We start from the raw sequence: 18248 nt of genomic DNA on the forward strand, positions 1-18248 counted from the left end.
GCCTTCCTGCAGCCTCTTCCGCTTGCCGGCTGCGGCGCCTGGGACGGTTGCGGTGGGTCTGGGCGCTGGGAGGTCGTCCAAGATGATTAAAAAATTCGACAAGAAGGACGAAGAGTCTGGTACGCCCGGGGCTCAACCGCGAGGGCCCCTTCCCCTTCCCCCGCCCCGCCGCCACCTGCTCTCGGGGACTGCGGACCTGGGGGCGTGGGCGCCGGTGTGCCAGGGGGCTGGAGTTGGAGCCCGGCCCCTCCTCCGACCCCGCTTCACTTCAGCCGGGGGCCTGCCCCTAGCCCCTCCCCCCCGGGCTCCGGAGCCTCCCTTCAGGTCGGCGCGCTTGTGCGCGACCGGCCGCGCGCCGCCTCGGGCTGCTCGGCGGCCCCGCCCCCAGCCCCCCTCCTCCGGCGCCGCCGCTCCTCTGACCCGCCTTCTCCTCCGCCCGTTCGCCTGGGGTGGGCTTGCCCACCAAAGAGGCGGGCCCACGGCAGGTGGCGGAGGGAGTGAGTGTGCGCTTGTGAGAGGCGGGGGTTGGATGGGGTGGGGTGGGGGCGGGGTACTGGTAGTGTACGGCCCGGAGTGGGTCTGGGGTCGACCGGACTGTGTGTGTGTGTATGAACTTTGTGGTGCTTGTACCTTACAGTCTCCCTGGGGACCTCTGCGCTGTCCGCTTCCCTGGGGGCAAGGCTGTTCCGTGGTACCTAGCTCATTTAATACTCAAGCATCCAAAAGTGAGTTGCATCCTGATACCCATCTTTGGTCCAGAGTAAATGAGGCAGATAGCCAAGTCCCCTCAAAAAAAAAAAAAAAAAAGTCTCAGTGATTGATAGCTGCTCTCACAAAGCATGGTCGAGGGTTGGGTTAGGAAACCTCTATGACCCTTTCAAAGCTTGAAGCATATCTAATTCTCTGATAAACTCTTCTGCCTCCCAGCAAAATGTTAGAAATACATAAAATAGTGCTTTCCTGTAGGGAAATCCAAAGGGCCTTGCCACAGTCTTATCTTAGTTGTGAGGACATGGCAGGTATTTGTAACATTCATATAAAAAGAAGGCAGGCCAAGAAGACACTCATTTCAGGCAGAGTTTCTGTAAAAGAGAAGTACAGGATCTTACAGGATAGCAGACAGAGCTAGTGTCAGAGTCAAAAAGATTTTAATCAATTTATATGCATATTAGTAATGATTATCACTGTAATATCCAAGTGGATACCTCACTTAGGTGAGATTTCTCAAGCATTTAAAACCCTTCTATAGAAAGTAAATACATCTGTGTATGCCAGCTATTAAAGACATTTTTTCCCCCATGATATAGGTAGTGGCTCCAATCCTTTTCGGCATCTGGAGAAGAGTGCTGTCTTACAAGAGGTATGGCTTGGAAGTATAGTGTTTTTTCTTTTCTGTTCCATTTTAGAATGGGGACAGAGCACCTGGAATTCTATGATCCAAAATAAGAATTAAGGAGTGTAACTGATTTCAGAGAATGTATACTGGAGTGAAAAAAAAAAGAGGGGTTTCTTGTCATAGGAAGGTCTAGAGTTTATAGAAATGCAAACATTTGTAGACTCTGTCACATGTTGAGAATTTTAAGTAAAATAAGGTAGGAGGTGTTTAGTGCGAGGCTTTTGAAGGAAGTTGTAGATACTAAGCTCATTGTATTCAAATGATGTAGGTAAATATTGAGATTCTTAGGTAAAGTCCACAAGTTGAAATGAGAGACCTAAGGGAGTGAGTATGGAGTGGAAAATCAGGGTCACATCTAACAATTTATTATATACCATAATAAATTGAAAACTATAAGCTACATTATTTGGGTACCATGATTAAAATATGTAATAGTCCTAAAAACATATATATAATAGTCTTCATTTTATTTAAGTTGATTTTCTATAACCTGTGATAGAAAATATATATAACAAGTGTTTTTTGTTTCCACAGGCTCGTATATTCAATGAAACGCCCATCAATCCAAGAAGATGTTTGCATATTCTTACAAAGATTCTTTACTTACTGAACCAGGTAAATTACTGTGATTTTCCTCAGATTTGTGTCTTAGAATAGAAATACATAATGTGCAGTGAAATTTTTTCTAGAAAGTATGATTATTAATTTTTTAATAATTCACTTAATTTTAAAATGTGCAGTGTTTGATTGATGTAGTAATAAGTAAAATTTCTTGTGGACAAGGCATATGACATATACTTCTTTCTTATTCATGAGGTGCCAAATCAGCTAAGCACACAGTATAATCTCAACATTGATTTGAATTTAACAAGTATTAGTTAATATTAAAACATGTTGTTTAGGTATGTTCAGAGGTCTTTATGTCCCTCCAGAAATATTTTTAAAAAGCTTAGACAAATTCTAGATAGATATTTTATCCTTTTTTGAGGGTATATTAATATTTTAAAGCTTTCATTTTAATATTCAAATTAAGGAATATAAGCAGGAATATTATTTTATTGTACTTCACTTTATTGCATTTTTTTTTTTTTTTTTACAAATTGAATGTTTGTGGCAACCCTGTATTGTTAGATGATGGTTAGCATTTTTTAGCAATGAAGTATTTTTAAGTTAAGGTTTGTACATTGTCTTTATTTAGACATAATGCTATTGCACACAATAGACTACAGTGTAGTGTAAACATTTATATGCAACATTTGTGTGTATAAATGTATAAATTTATATGTATAAATAGTGTAACATTTATATGCACTGGGAAACCAAAAAATTCCTCTGATGTGCTTTATTGTAATATTTATTTTATTATTATGGTCTGGAATTGAACCTACAGTATCTGCAAGGTATGCCTGTGTTTGTTTATTTATGATTTTCTTAGTATGGTTCTGGGCTTAACTGTTTGGTGCTTTATGTCTTTTTCTCTGAACGGGGATTATGATAATACCTGTTTTAGACAATGGTAATGATTAAATGATACAGTAAATGTGAAGCACCAAAAATAGTCCTGGACACATAGTAAGCATTCAGGAATAGTTTTCATTCAGTCATTCAGCGTATATATTTATTATACACCTGCTGTGTCCTGTGCACAGGGGATATAGCAGACAAAACCAACAAAAATATTTGCCTTCATGAAACATAGATCCTACTTCTTTTTTTTTTTTCTGTTAGGTGTATGTTTTTTTGTTGTTGTTTGTTTTTGCTTTTTATTGCTTCAGACTAAAAAATCTCATGAAATGTCTAGGACCTGAGAAAATGTGATTTTGTTTGTTAGATTCATATACACACACACGTGTACATGCATACATACACACACCTATATATACCTCAGGTGGTTTACATACGGTGCAAAGAACACTGTGGTTTCCAACTTGAATTCCATGAGAATATTTTTACTTGACTACGTTTCATGACTGATGACTTTATCCACAGAGATAAAGTTTTGTAGTTTGCAAATGAAGGCTGAACAACAAGTCCATGCTTTTAAATAAAATATATCTATTCACAAACATATGTCCTCTTGTGGTATTATTAGAAACATTTAAGGCAAAATCAGTTTGATTTAACTTTTCATGGCACACATTGTGTCCAAGTTGGCTAACTCCAGTCAGCAAGCATAGCTTTGAGTAATGTCGGTCTAGAGTAGCATATATTTTTATATGGGCCAGTACTGCTTTGATGGGCAACCCGTGTTGAAACATAACTATCTTGATGAGAAAGTTACCCATATAGTCCGATAAACACTTGACAACTAGGTGAACAGATTTGGAACCTTAGCCTTAACTTCTGCCTAATTCATCGTAGTTCTTTATGGAGAATTACTTTTAAATTTCTACCAGCGTTGACACATCCATATATTTTTGAGTTTCAAGTCAGAAAGTAGGGACTTAAGGTGTCTTTCACCCTAAACTTTCAAGGTTTTTCATCAAAATTGGTTTATTCTTAAACCTATGACAAATAGATTGAAGACTGGTTTATTTTTTGTGAAAGCTGAAGCCCTGAAAAATGCTGGAGCCTAACATATTACATAGGATTGCTTTTAATGAAGAAACTAAATACTGAAATGATAATGTCTCAGGTGGTCTGTGGTCTGCAATGTTTTGACTATTAATAAGATATGTTATCTAACACCTTACTACTGAAAAAATGTGGTTCCCAGATCAATAGCATTCACATCACTGGGAGCTAATTTAAGTGGAAAATTTTAGGTTTCACACCAGAGCCAGTGAATCAAAATCTGTATTTTGAGAAGATCCTTGGATGATCTATTAAGCACATTAAAGTTCTGACCCAAAAAAATGTTTTTAGGCGCTTGAGCCAGTATCTTGAGATGTATTGGCAGCCCTATAAGCCTTTTTGTATAATCTGATTCCTGCCCTTCTGGTTGGTCCCTTCTTACCATGTTTTCTGTGATTCCTATAGTTCTTTACAGTTTAATATTTATTATGCTCCTATGATAGGTTAGGCTTTGCACTGGGCATTGAATTATAGAAATGTAGGAGATATGATATCTGCCCTTAGGCTATGTAACAATAACATCTTGTTCTGATTAAGAACTCAACTTCATTTTCTAGTTCTTGTAAATTTCAGTTCTTCAGGGAATTTAAAATAGTTCCTGCTAAAAGGTTAGAGACCACTGTTCAAGAACTTTTATAGCATAGTGTGTGATAACGAATTATTTTAAATAAGGAATGGATAAATGGCCATGTGGGTTTATAAATAAAAAGTCAGAAAAATAACAAAGAGGCACAGTGTTTATAAAGAGATTTTTTTCCCCTGTTTCTAAAAGATCTTTGCAGAAATAATTGGAAAAATCCATATTTTTTTAGTTGTTGCTTAAGAAATTGTTTTAATTTAAATTTACTTTACATTACTTAGGGTGAACACTTTGGAACTACGGAAGCCACAGAAGCCTTCTTTGCAATGACTCGACTGTTTCAATCTAATGATGTAAGTTTTTTTTTAAAAAAAGAATTCTTTTAGGCTAAAAATGCTCTTTTTATTTGTTTTCCTTGGGGGAACTTAGAGTGGTCCAAATGAGGGAAGGTTGTTTGAAATGTTTAAAACTATTTAAAAATTGTCTATCTTCATAAAACTTACAAATGCTTATTAAGAACACAGGAAAATGAAAGAATGAAAGTATATTGTTTAAAGCTGTTCACTCACAGATCTGCCATGCAGTCATGAAAACTGCTAATATTCAGCCTCTGGCATGACACTGCACAGATGGACTGGTATAGAAATCAGTGGACATAGCTATCTCATCTCTTAAATTCTCAGTCAAGTTTCTGGTGGGCCTGGGGTTTCTGTTGGCAGTTGAGAAGAGTTCGATGCAGAGTGGGGAAGAGGATGAGGAGTAGGGAAAAGAGGAATGAGGACAGACTGAGGCTGCCAGCACCCCTGCATCTGTCTCTCTTTCCCTTTGACACCCTAACTTTCAAGCATAACAGCTGTGCTTCATTTCTGTCCTCCATTGTGGCACATATTTCCTTTTTGCTCAGCTCGACTCAAACCTATCCAGAGAAGGGGATTATGGGATCTGTATTTCTGTATTTCTGTTTTCTGTTAACAGAGATTGGTCAAACTGTGCAGTCCTTTTGGTATGTTTTGCATATCAACACAGGCCACATTTTGTGTCGAGGACTTTATGGGAATTGAGTCTGGTTATGTGTCTAGATAATGAGCAGCTTGGGGATTAGGTCCTCAGGGACATCAGCAGTCCCTTTTAAGGCAAGTGTCTCAGGGGAACTCGCTGCACATTCTTCAGGCAAGGGAGTCTGATTTCCTCAGACAGAGTATGCAGGACTGCTTTTACTTACCATGGAAGCCTGGAGGAATTTAGAAGTTCAAGCTTCATCAGAATCTGCCTCTGTGTCCCCATTCCAGTTTTCAGGGCCCCACTCCTCCTTTCTCAGTTAGGGTGCTAACTTTAACATAAAATTCCCCACAGGAGGTAAATTGAATTTGCATTGTTATTCAGTCACCTGCAGGATATGCTTTTCAAAATTCTCAGGCCTGTGCCCACATGACATGAGGCTTTCTGTTAAGGCATTATGGATGTTTTCTAGTCCCTGACATAGACCTTAGGCTGTGAATTTAATGTTCTGAGCTTAGCATTTTCTTTTACCAAGTTCACCAGTGTACTTAGAAGGAACTATCCCACTATCCAACTCATTTTTACAGCACTCTTCTGTGGTGGCAGCTAGTTGATTACCCAAAGCTTTGTCTTCTGTAGATCATTGATCATACCTGTTTGCATTGATAATTTAAGTGTTTTGCCACTGCATGTCAAGGATGGCTAAGGTCCTCTTTACCACTGGAGACAGAATCAGCAATGCCTTTTATCAAATCAGTAAGAATTTTATTTAAATTTAATCATAGAGTATATAGTCTTTTATGACTTTTCTGTCTTGTTTCTTTTACTTATGGCTTTTGAGATTGATCCAAGTTCTTGTGTGTATCAGTAGTGTATTCATTTTTATTGCTGAGTAGTATTCCATTGTATGGAGGTAGGTAATCTTAATTTATTTATCCATTAACAAGTTAATGGATATTTGGCTTATTTCTAGTTTATAAATATAAACAAAGCTGGTAAAGCTACTCAATACAAGTCTTTGTGTGGACCTATTAATATGTTTTCATTTTCTTTGGTTAATATCTAGAAGTGGCATTCTTGGGTTTACATTTCCTGAATGATGATTATATTAATCATGTATTAAGCAAACATATGCTGATTTGCCACCTGTTTATTTTCTTTAGTAAGAAGAAGATAAGCATCTTCTGTTTACATCTTTTTACCTATTGTTTTTTTTTTTTTAATCAGGTTGTTTATCTTCTGCTCACCTCATCTCTCAACTCACCTATTGTGTTGTAGGTGCTCTTTGTATTTTCTGAATACAAGACTTTCATCAGATAGTTCAGTTCAGTTCAGTCGCTCAGTCGTGTCCGACTCTTTGCGACCCCATGAATCGCAGCACGCCAGGCCTCCCTGTCCATCACAAACTCCTGGAGTTTACTCAGACTCATGTCCATCAAGTCGGTGATGCCATCCAGCCATCTCATCTGTCGTCCCCTTCTCCTCCTGCCCCCAACCCCTCCCAGCATCAGGATCTTTTCTAATGAGTTGGCTCTTACCATCAGGTGGCCAAAGTATTGGAGTTTCAGCTTCAGCATCAGTCCTTCCAATGAACACCGAGGACTGATCTCCTTTAGGATGGACTAGTTGGATCTCCTTGCAGTCCTAGGGACTCTCAAGAGTCTTTTTGTAAATATTTCCTCCCAGCCAGTGACTTGAGTTCTCATTTACTCATTACTGCATTTTTTAAAAGTATACTTTACAAATAGTAAAATCCATCCTTTTTAAGGTATAGTTTTATGAGTTTTGACAAATTCATACAGTAGTATTAATCAAGATTTAGAACATTTCCATCACTCCATAAGGTTCTCTATTATATGATTTGTTCCTCCCATCCTTAGGCACAGGAAACCAGTAATCTCTTTTCTTACCTTATAGTTTTGCTTTCCAGGAAGTCATAAGAATGATATCATACTTTCACTATCATACTTCATCATATGAAGCTTTTTGAGTCTCCTTTTCAGGCACTTAGCATAACTCATTTAAGATTTGTCCATGTTTTTGTTTGTTGATTCCTTTTTATTTCATTGTAGATATTTGTTGTATAGATGTACCTCAGTTTGTTTATTTGTTTACCAACTATAGAATATTTGGTTTGTCACCATTTTTTGATGGCTGTGAATAACGTTGCTGTAAACATTCATGTCGGAGTTTTTAAACATAGTTTTTATTTCTCTTGGGTAAATACCTAGGAGTGGAATTACTGGGTCATATGGTAGGTGTAGAGGCTTCCCTGGTGGCTCAGATAGTAAAGAATCCACCTGCAATGCAGGAGATGGGTGTTTGATCCCTGGGTGGGGAAGATCCCCTGGAGAAGGGAGTAGTTGGCTACTCACTCCAGTATTCTTGCCCAGAAAATCACAGAGATGGAGGAGCCTGGCAGGCTACAGTCCATGGGGTCACAAAGAGTTGGACACGACTGAACGACTTCACTTTCACTTTCATATATCCTCTGTGATGAAGGATCTGATCATATCTTTTGCCCATTTTTAATAATTTGGTTGTATATTTTCTACTGAATTTTGAAAGGTTTTTCTGTATTCTGGACACAAGTCCTTTATCAGATGTTTTCCAAATATTTTCTCCCAGCCTTTATCTTATTTTTCATTTTCTTAAGCCTTTAAAAGAACAGAAGTTTTTAATTTTGGTGAAGTCCAATTTATCAGGTTTTTCTTCTTCCTGTTATGGATTGTGCTTTTGATGTGTATTGTAGAAATCTTTGTCTAACCCAAAGTCACAGAGATTTTCTGCTATGCTTTTTTCTTAGGTATTTTGTAGTTTTTGTGTCTTAAAATTGCTGTTTGATCATTTTGAGTTAATTTTTGCACATTATATGAAGTGAGGGTTGAATTTCTTTTCATCTTTCTCTTCCTTCACCCCTTCCTCCATTTCCTCCTCCTCTCTTTTTCTCAACAAATTCTACTGGAATAATTGCTTATCAATATGGAGGGAGAAGGATGAGGAAGAATAATAATGATTGTGTTACATTGGCACTTTTTTTTTCTATATGTATATTCTTATTCCAAAATCACACTATTACTGTAGCTTAAAAAAAGATAATTTTATTTATTTATTTTTGGCTGCACTGGGTCTTTATTGCTTTGTGCAAACTTTCTCTAGTTGTGGCAGGCAGGGGCTACCCTTTGTTGTGGTGCACGGGCTTTATTGTGGTGGCTTCCTCTTATGGAATACAGCTCTAGGACATGCGGGCTTCAGTAGTTGTGGCACATAGGCTTAGTAGTTGTGGCTCATGGACCCTAGAGTGCACAGGCTTCAGTAGTTGTAGCGTGTGGGCTCAGTAGTTGTGGCTCTCGGGCATGGGCTTCAGTAGTTGTGGCTCACGAGCTTAGTTTCTCCTAGGCATATGGAATTTTCCTGGACCAGAGATCAAACCCATGTGCCCTCCTTTGGCAGGCAGATTCTTATCCATTGAGCCACCAGTGAAGTCCTACTGTAGCTTTATAGTATGTTTTAAATCAGGTAGTACATGTTTTCCTATTTTATTATTTTTTTCTTTTTCAAATTTTTTTAACTTAAATTTTTTAAAATTTATTTTTAATTGGAAGAAGATTGCTTTATGATATTGTGATGGTTTCTGCCATACAACAATGCAGATCAGCTATAATTTACGTATATATCACCACTATCTTGAGCCTCCCTCCCTTCCTCCCATCTTACCCCTCTAGATCATCACAGAATGCCTGGCTGGACTCTGTGTTATAGAGTAACTTCTTACCAGCTATCTATTTTACACATGGTAATGTATATATGTCTATGCTACTTTCTCCATTTGTCCCACTTTCCTCTTCCCCCACTGTGTCCACAAAGCTGCTTCCCTACATCCATGTCTCCATTCCTTCCCTGCAAATAGGTTCATCGATACCATTTTTCTATATTCCATCTATATGCATTAATATATGATATTTGTTTTTCTCTTTCTGACTTCACTCTGTATAAACAGGCTCTAGGTTCATTCATTTCACTGGAACTTACTCAAATTCATTCTTTTTTATGACTGAGTAGTATTCTATTGGGGGGTGTGTGTGTGTGTGTGTGTGTGTGTACCATATCTTCCTTATCCATTCATCTGTTGATGGCCATCTAGGTTGCTTCCATATCCTAGCTGTTGTAAATAGTGCTGCTGTGAACATTGGGATATATGTCTTTTTCAGTTACGGTTTCTCAGGGTATATGTCCAGTAGTGGGACTGCTGGGTCATATGATAGTTCTATTTTTAGTTTTTAAAGGAATCTCTTTACTGTTCTCCGTAGTGGCTATATCAGTTTACGTTCCCACCAACAGTGCAAGAAGGTTCCCTTTTATCCACAACCTCTTCATTTTGGGGCTTCCCTCATGGCTCAGAGAGTGAAGCATCTGCCTGCAATGCTGGAGACCCGGTTCGATCCCTGGTTCAGGAAGATCCCCTGGAGAAGGAAATGGCAACCCACTCCAGTATTCTTGCCTGGAGAATCCCATGGACGGAGGAGCCTGGTAGGCTACAGTCCACGGGGTCGCAAAGAGTTGGACACGACTTCACTTTCACTTTCTCCAGCATTTATTGTTTGTAGGTTTTTTGATGATGGCCATTCTGATTGGTAAGAGGTGATACCTCATTGTAGTTTTGATTTGCATTTCTCTAATAATTAATGCTATTGAGCAACTTTCCATGTGCCTCTTGGCCATCAGCCAGTTTCTTTTAAAGAATTGTTTTGGCTCTTGTAAGTTCTTTACATTCCTATATTCATTTTAGAATCAACTTTGTATATGTATGTGAAAGTTGCTCAGTCATGTCCAACTCTTTGTGACCCCATGGATGGTAACCTGCCAGCCTCCTCTGTCCATGGGATTTTCCAGGCGAGAATACTGGAGTGGGTAGCCATTTCCTTCTCCAGGGGATCTTCCTGACTCAGGGGTTGAATCTGGGTCTCCCGCATTGCAGGCAGACTCTACCGTCTGAGCCGCCAGAATCAGCTTATTGACTTCTATTTTAAAAAAAAAAAAAAAAGGCCTGCTAGAATGTTGATGGTGATTGCATTGACTCTAAGGATCACTTTGCTAAACTATTTCAATAAGATTTTACAAAAAGATCAGTTTGAGGAGAATTCACATTACATTATTGAGTTTTCTATTCCACAGCCATGGTATATATTTCCCTTTATACAAGTCTGTAATTTCTGTCAGCAGTATTATAGCTTTCAGCACAAAAGTCTTAAACATATTTTGTGAAATTTATCCCTGACGTAGTTAATGTTTTTATACTATTGCATTTGTATTGTTTTAGGTACTCTATAGAAATTAAATAGATTTTTGTATATTGATCTGTTTCCTGTGATTTTGTTAAATTTATTCCTTCTAGCAGTATTTTGGGAGATTCCTTAGGATTTACTTTTTTCAGTCTGAATGATTTTTATTTGTTTATCTTACCTTAATATCTTGCACTGTGATAAAGCGTGAAGTGGAAGTTGTGGTGGAGGATATACTCATTTTGTTCCTGATCTTAGAGGGAAAGTATTTAATCTTTCACATCAAATGTGATGCTAGCTCTAAGTTTTTCATGTGTGTGTGTACTTAGTTGCTCAGTCTTGTCTGACTCTTTGTGACCCCATGGACTGTAACTTGCCAGGCTCCTCTGTCCATGGAATTTTTCAGGCGAGAGTACTGGAGTGGGTAGCCATTTCCTACTCCAAGAGACCTTCCCAAACCAGGGAATTAAACCCACATCTCCTGCATCTCCTGCTTTGGCAGGCAGATTCTTTACCACTGCACCACCTGGGGAGCCCCTTGGTTTTTCATAGGTGACCTTTATCAGGTTGAGGAAGTAATTGTCTCTTCTTAGTTTGCTAGGAGGGTTTTTTTTTTTTTTTGTAGATGGGTGTTGAATTTTGTCAAATGTTTTTTCCATATCTATTGAATTATCATGGTCTTTCTTTTTTAGTTTATTAATATGGTAAGATGCATTTACTTGTTTTCCTAGAAAATATAGTATCTTTGTTTTCTGTTAAAATTCAAAATTTGGTATTAATTTTGAGTATCTGGTTGTGAAATAATATTTATCTGTAATTTTTTCTTATGTTTTTGTTTGGATTTTGTATTTGGGTAATGCTGGCATCATAAAATGAATTGAAAAGTGTTACTTCCTGTTCTCTCTTGTAGAGTTTTGTAGAATCATCATTATTCTTATATATATATATTTATTTATTTGTTTTTGGTTGCACTGGGTCTTCATTGCTGTGCTCAGGCTTTCTCTAGTTGTGGTAAGTGGGGGTCCCTCCTTGTTGCAGTGCACAGGCTTCTCATTGCAGTAGCTTCTCTTGTTGCAGAGCACAGGCTCGAGGTGAAGACGCTTCAGTAGTTGCAGCACTCCAGTTCAGTAGTTGTGGCTTACAGACTTAGTTGCCCCAAGGCATGTGAATCTTCCCAGACCAGAGACTGAACCCACATCCTCTGCATTGGCAGGTGGACTCCTAAACACTGGCTGGACCACCAGGGAAGTCCTGTAGAATCATTATTAATTTTTCCTGAAATGTTTGTTGGAATTCACTATTGAAAGCATCTGCACTGTGGTAAGGTTTTTGATGATAATTTTAAAAGGAAACAGATGGTTTTATTCAGATTATTTGTCTTCTTGAGTGATCTCTGGTAGTTTGTATCTTTCAAGGAATTTCTCCATTTTTTTACATTGTTGAACTTCATTGGCTAAAACTATTCTTAATATTTTCTTGTTCTTTTAAGGGCTTGTAGAATCTGTTGATACTTCTTTTTTCACTTGGATATTGTAGTAGGTCAAGCAGAACAAACAAAGTATATAATAAGATGGTAGATATAGACCCAAATATATCATTATTGCTTTAAATGTAAATGAATAACACAAAGAATATTTACAGAAATTGACTGTACGCTGAGCCATAAAAGAAGACAAAACAAATTCCAAATGAATGAAATTATGTATCTTGTGTTCTCATTACCTTGGATTAATGTTGGAAATCAATAATAAAAGAGTAACTGGATAGGTCTTCCCTGGTGGTCCAGTGGTTAAGAATCTACCTACCAATGCAGGGGACATGGGTTTGATCCCTGGTCCAAGAAGTTCCTACATGCTGAGAGGCAACTAAGCCCACTTGCCACAACTACTGAAGCCTGCATGCCTTAGAACCCCTGCTCCACAACAAGAAGAGCCACCAAAATGAGAAGTTGGTGCACTGCAGCTGGAGAGCAGTCCCTGCTGCCCGTACCTGGAGAAAGCCCGTGTGCAGCAGTGAAGACCCAGAGCAGCCACATAAATAAATGCTTTTTTAAAAGAGTAACTAGATGGTTTACCATATGTTTTTGATATTAATAACACATTTCTTGGAATCCTCTGGTGGTTCCATGGTTAGTACTCTGCATTTTCATGGCTGAGGGTGCAAGTTTAATCCCTGGTTGGGAAACTAAGATCCTGCAAGCCTCAAGACTTAAAAAAAAAAAAAAAGCACATGTCTCTTCTGTTTCTAGATTTTCCCTGCTACCAAAGATGCCTAAAAAGTATATATAGATATATCCCACACAGTAGTTTTCAAGATATTAGATTAACAAAAATTCCAGGATTATGATATGAAGAAAAACCAATGCTTGTACTAGTTTGTTTCCTTGGGAAAGATTACAGGTCTCAGATTAGGGGTTGACAATTGTTCAGCAGCTCAGTCATCTCCAACTCTGCAACCCCATGGACTTCAGCGTGCCAGGCTTCCTGTGTTTCACTATCTCCCAGAGTTTGTTCAGACTCATGTCCATTGAGTTGGTGATGCCATCCAACCATATCATCCTCTGTCATCCCCTTCTGCTCCTGTCCTAAATCTTACATAGCATCAGGGTCTTTTCCAATGAGTTGGCTCTTTGCATCATGTGGCCTAAGTATTGGAGCTTCAGCTTCAGCATCAGTCCTTCCAATGAAATTTTAGGGTTGATTTCCTTTAGGATTGACGGGTTTGATATCCATGCTATCGAAGAGGCTCTGAAGAGTCTTCTCCAGTACCACAGTTTGGAAGCATCAATTCTTTGGTGCTCAGCCTTCTTTATGGTCCTACTCTCACATGCATACATGACTACTGGAAAAACCATAGCTTTGAATATATGGAACTTTTTCAGCAGTGAGGTTTCTACTTTTTAATACACTAAAGTTTGTCATAGCTTTCTTTCAAGGAACAAGTGTCTTTTAATTTTGTGGCTGCAGTAACTTTCCACAGTGATTCTGGAGACCAAGAAAATAAAATCTGCCACAGTTTTCCCATCTATTTGCCATGAAGTGATGGAACCAGATGCCATTATCTTGGTTTTCAAATGTTGAGTTTTAAGCCAGCTTTTTCACTTTCCTCTTTCACCCTCATCAAGAGGCTCATTAGTTCCTCTTTGCTTTCCACAGTTAGAATGGTATCATCTGCATATCCAAAGTTGTTGATATTTCTCCCAGCAGTCTTAATTCCAGCTTATGATTCATCCAGCACAGCATTTCGTATGATGTACTCTGCAGAATACACATAAGAACTATACAAAAAAGATGTTAATGACCCAGATAACCACGATGGTGTGATCACTCACCTAGAGCCAGACGTCTTAGAGTGCGCAGTCAACTGGGCCTTAGGAAGCATCATTATGAACAAAGCTAGTGGAGGTGATGGCATTCCAGTTGAGCTATTTCAAATCCTGAAAGATGATGCTGTGAAAGTGCTGCACTCAATATGCCAGCAAATATGGAAAACTCAGCAGTGGCCACAGAACTGGAGAAGATCAGTTTTCATTCCAGTCACAAAGAAGGGCAATGCCCAAGAATGTTCAAACTACCACACAATTGCACTCATTTCACACGCTAGTAAAGTAATGCTCAAAATTCTCCAAGCCAGGCTTCAATAGTACATGAACCGTGAACTTCCAGATGTTCAAGCTGGATTTAGAAAAGGCAGAGGAACCAGAGATCAAATTGCCAACATCTGTCGGATCATAGAAAAAGCAAGAGAATTCCAGAAAAACATCTACTTCTGCTTCATTGACTATGCTAAAGCCCTTGAGTGTGTGGGTCACAACAGACTGGAAAATTCTTAAAGAGATGGGAATACCAGACCACCTGACCTGCCTCCTGAGAAACCTGTGTGCAGGTCAAGAAGCATCAGTTAGAACTAGACATGGAACAATGGACTGGTTCCAGATTGGGAAAGGAGTACATCAAGGTTGTATATTGTCACCCTGCTTATTTAACTTATATTCAGAGTACATCATGCGAAATGCCAGGTTGGATGAAGCACAAGCTGTAATCAAGATTGCCAGTTAAGAAATATTAATTACCTCAGATATGCAGATGACACTACCCTTGTGGCAGAAAACGAAGAGGAATTAGGAGACTGTTGATGAAGGTGAAAGAGGAGAGTGAAAAACCTGGCTTAAAAGTAAACATTCAGAAAATGAAGGTCATGGCATCTAGTCCCATCAGTTCAGTTCAGTCGCTCAGTTGTGTCTGACTCTTTGCAACCCCATGGACTGCAGCATGCCAGGCCTCCTTGTCCATCACCAACTCCCAGAGTTTACTCAAACTCATGCCCATTGAGTCAGTGATGCCATCCAACCATCTCATCCTCTGTCGTCCCCTTCTCCTCCCGCCTTCAATCTTTCCCAGCATCAGGGTCTTTTCAAACAAGTCATCTCTTCGCATCAGGTGGCCAAAGTATTGGAGTTTCAGCTTTAACACCAGTCCTTCCAATGAATATTCAGGACTGATTTCCTTTAGAATGGACTGGTTGGATCTCCTTGCAGTCCAAGGGACTCTCAAGAGTCTTCTCCAACCCCACAGTTCAAGAACATCAATTCTTTGGTGCTCAGCTTTCTTTGTAGTCCAACTCTAACATCCATACATGACTACTGGAAAAACCATAGCCTTGACTAGATGGACCTTTGTTGGCAAAGTAATGTCTCTGCTTTTTAATATGCCATCTAGGTTGGTCATAACTTTTCTTCCAAGAAGTAAGCGTCTTTTAATTTCATGGCTACAGTCACCATCTACAGTGATTTTGGAGTCCAAAAAAATAAAGTCTGCCACTGTTTCCACTGTTTCTCCTGTTTGCCATGAAGTGATGGGACAAGATGCCATGATCTTTGTTTTCTGATTGTTGAACTTTAAGCCAACTTTTTCACTCTCCTCTTTCACCTTCATCAAGAGGCTCTTTAGTTCGTCTTCCCTTTCTGCCATAAGGGTGGTGTTATCTGCATATCTAAGGTTACTGATATTTCTCCCAGCAGTCTTGATTCCAGCTTGTGCTTCATCCAACTGAGCATTTCTCATGATGTACTCTGAATATGAGTTAAACAAGTAGGGTGACAGTAGACAGCCTTGACATACTCCTTTTCCTATTTGGAATCGGACTGTTGTTCCATGTGAGTTCTAGCTGTTGCTTCCAAACCTGCATACAGATTTGTATGCAGGAGGCATACATGTGGTCTGGTATTCCCCATCTCTTTCAGAATTTTCCACAGTTCATTGTGATCCACACAGTCAAAGGCTTTGGCATAGTCAATAAAGCAGAAATAGATGTTTTTCTGGAACTCTTTTGATGATCCAGCAGATGTTGGCAATTTGATCACTGGTCCCTCTGCCTTTTCTAAATCCAGCTTGAACATCTGGATGTTCACGGTTCACATATTGTTGAAGCATGGCTTGGAGGATTTAGAGCATTACTTTACTAGTGTGTGAGGTAAGTGCAATTGTGTGGTAGTTCGAGCATTCTTCGGCATTGCCTTTCTTTGGGATTAGAATGAAAACTGACATTTTCCAGTTCTGTGGCCACTGCCGAGTTTTCCAAATTTGCTGGCATATTGAGTGCAGCACTTTCACAGCATCATCTTTTAGGATTTGAAATAGCTCAACTGGAATTCCATCACCTCCACTAGCTTTGTTCATAGTCATGCTTTCTAGGGCCCACTTGACTTCACATTCCAGAATGTCTGGCTCTAGGTGAGTGATCACACCATCATGATTATCTGGGTCGTGAAGATTTTTTTTGTACAGTTCTCCTGTGTGTTCTTGCCACTTCTTTTAATTTCTTCTGTTTCTGTTAGGTCCATACCATTTCTGTCCTTTATTGAGCCCATTTTTGCATGAAATGTTCCCTTGGTATTTCTTAATTTTCTTGAAGAGATCTCTAGTCTTTCCCATTCTGTTGTTTTCCTCTTTCTTTGCATTGATCACTGAGGAAGGCTTTCTTATCTCTCCTTGCTATTCTTTGGGACTGTGCATTCAAATAGGTGTATCTTTCCTTTTCTCTTTTGCTTTTTGTTTCTCTTCTTTTCACAGCTATTTGTAAGACCTCCTCAGATAGCCATTTTGCTTTTTTGCATTTCTTCTTCTTGGGGATACTCTTGCTCCCTGTCTCCTGTATAATATCACAAACCTCTGTCCATAGTTCATCAGGCACGCTGTCTATCTGATCTAGTCCCTTACATCTATTTCTTACTTCTACTGTATAATCGTTAGGGAGTTGATTTAGGTCATACCTAAATGGTCTAGTAGTTTTTCCTACTTTCTTCAATTTAAGTCTATATTTGGCAATAAGGAGTTTATGATCTGAGGCCCAGTCAGCTCCCAGGTCTTGTTTTTGCTGACTGTATAGAGCTTCTCCATCTTTGGCTGCAAAGAATATAATCAGTCTGATTTTGGCATTGACCATCTGGTGATGTCCAGGTGTAGAGTGTTTTCTTGTGTTGTTGGAAGAGGGTGTCTGCTCTAACCAGTGTGTTCTCTTGGCAGACTATTAGCCTTTGCTTCATTCTATACTCCAAGGCCTAATTTACCTATTACACCAGGTGTTTCTTGACTTCCTACTTTTGCATTCCAGTCCCCTATAATGAAAAGGACATCTTTTTTGGGTGTTAGTTCTAGAAGGTCTTGTAGGTCTTCATAAAACCATTCAGCTTCAGCTTCTTCAGCATTACTGGTCGGGGCATAGACTTGGATTACTGTGATATTGAATGGTTTGCTTGGAAATGAACAGAGATCATTCTTTCATTTTTGAGATTGCATCCAAATACTGCATTTCGGACTCTCTTGTTGACTATGATGGCTACTCCATTTCTTCTAAGGGATTCTTGCCCACAGTAGTAGATATAATGGTCATCTCAGTTAAATTCACCCATTCCAGTCCATTTTAGTTCACTGATTCCTTAAATGTCGACGTTCAGTCTTGTCATATCCTGTTTGACTACTTCCAATTTGCCTTGATTCATGGGCCTAACATTCCAGGTTCCAATGCAGTATTGCTCTTTACAGCATTGGACCTTGCTTCCATCACCAGTCACATCCACAGCTGGGTTTTGTTTTTGCTTTGGCTCCGTCCCTTCATGGTTTCTGGAGTTATTTCTCCACTGATCTCCAGTAGCATATTGGGCACCTACCGACCTGAGGAGTTCATCTTTCAGTGTCCTATCTTTTGGTCTTTTCATACTGCTCATGGGGTTCTCAGGTCAGGAATACTGTAGTGGTTTGCCATTCCCTTCTCCAGTGGACCACGTTTTGTCAGAACTCTCCACCATGACCCGTCCGTCTTGGGTGGCCCCACACGGCATGGCTCATAGTTTCATTGAGTTAGACAAGGTTGTGGTCCATGTGATTAGATTAGTTAGTTTTCTGTGATTATGGTTTTC

At 39.2% G+C, this 18248-nt stretch overlaps 1 protein-coding gene across 2 annotated transcripts in view; it reads left to right on the top strand.

The window, feature by feature from the left end:
- COPG2 (COPI coat complex subunit gamma 2) overlaps positions 1-18248 on the top strand; it is a 118217-nt gene continuing 99969 nt past the window's right edge. The window contains exons 1-5 of one of the 2 annotated variants that reach the window (XM_020880700.2): positions 23-119; positions 638-725; positions 1308-1360; positions 1931-2011; positions 4832-4903. In XM_020880700.2, the coding sequence (XP_020736359.1) occupies positions 4877-4903 (27 nt within the window). In that variant the 5' untranslated portion in view covers positions 23-119; positions 638-725; positions 1308-1360; positions 1931-2011; positions 4832-4876. Of the gene's footprint in view, positions 120-637; positions 726-1307; positions 1361-1930; positions 2012-4831; positions 4904-18248 lie in introns of both variants that reach the window. The other variant, XM_020880699.2, reaches the window with a different exon arrangement.

This window comes from Odocoileus virginianus, chromosome 1, assembly GCF_023699985.2.
Source record: "Odocoileus virginianus isolate 20LAN1187 ecotype Illinois chromosome 1, Ovbor_1.2, whole genome shotgun sequence".
Taxonomy (NCBI): Eukaryota; Metazoa; Chordata; class Mammalia; order Artiodactyla; family Cervidae; genus Odocoileus; species Odocoileus virginianus.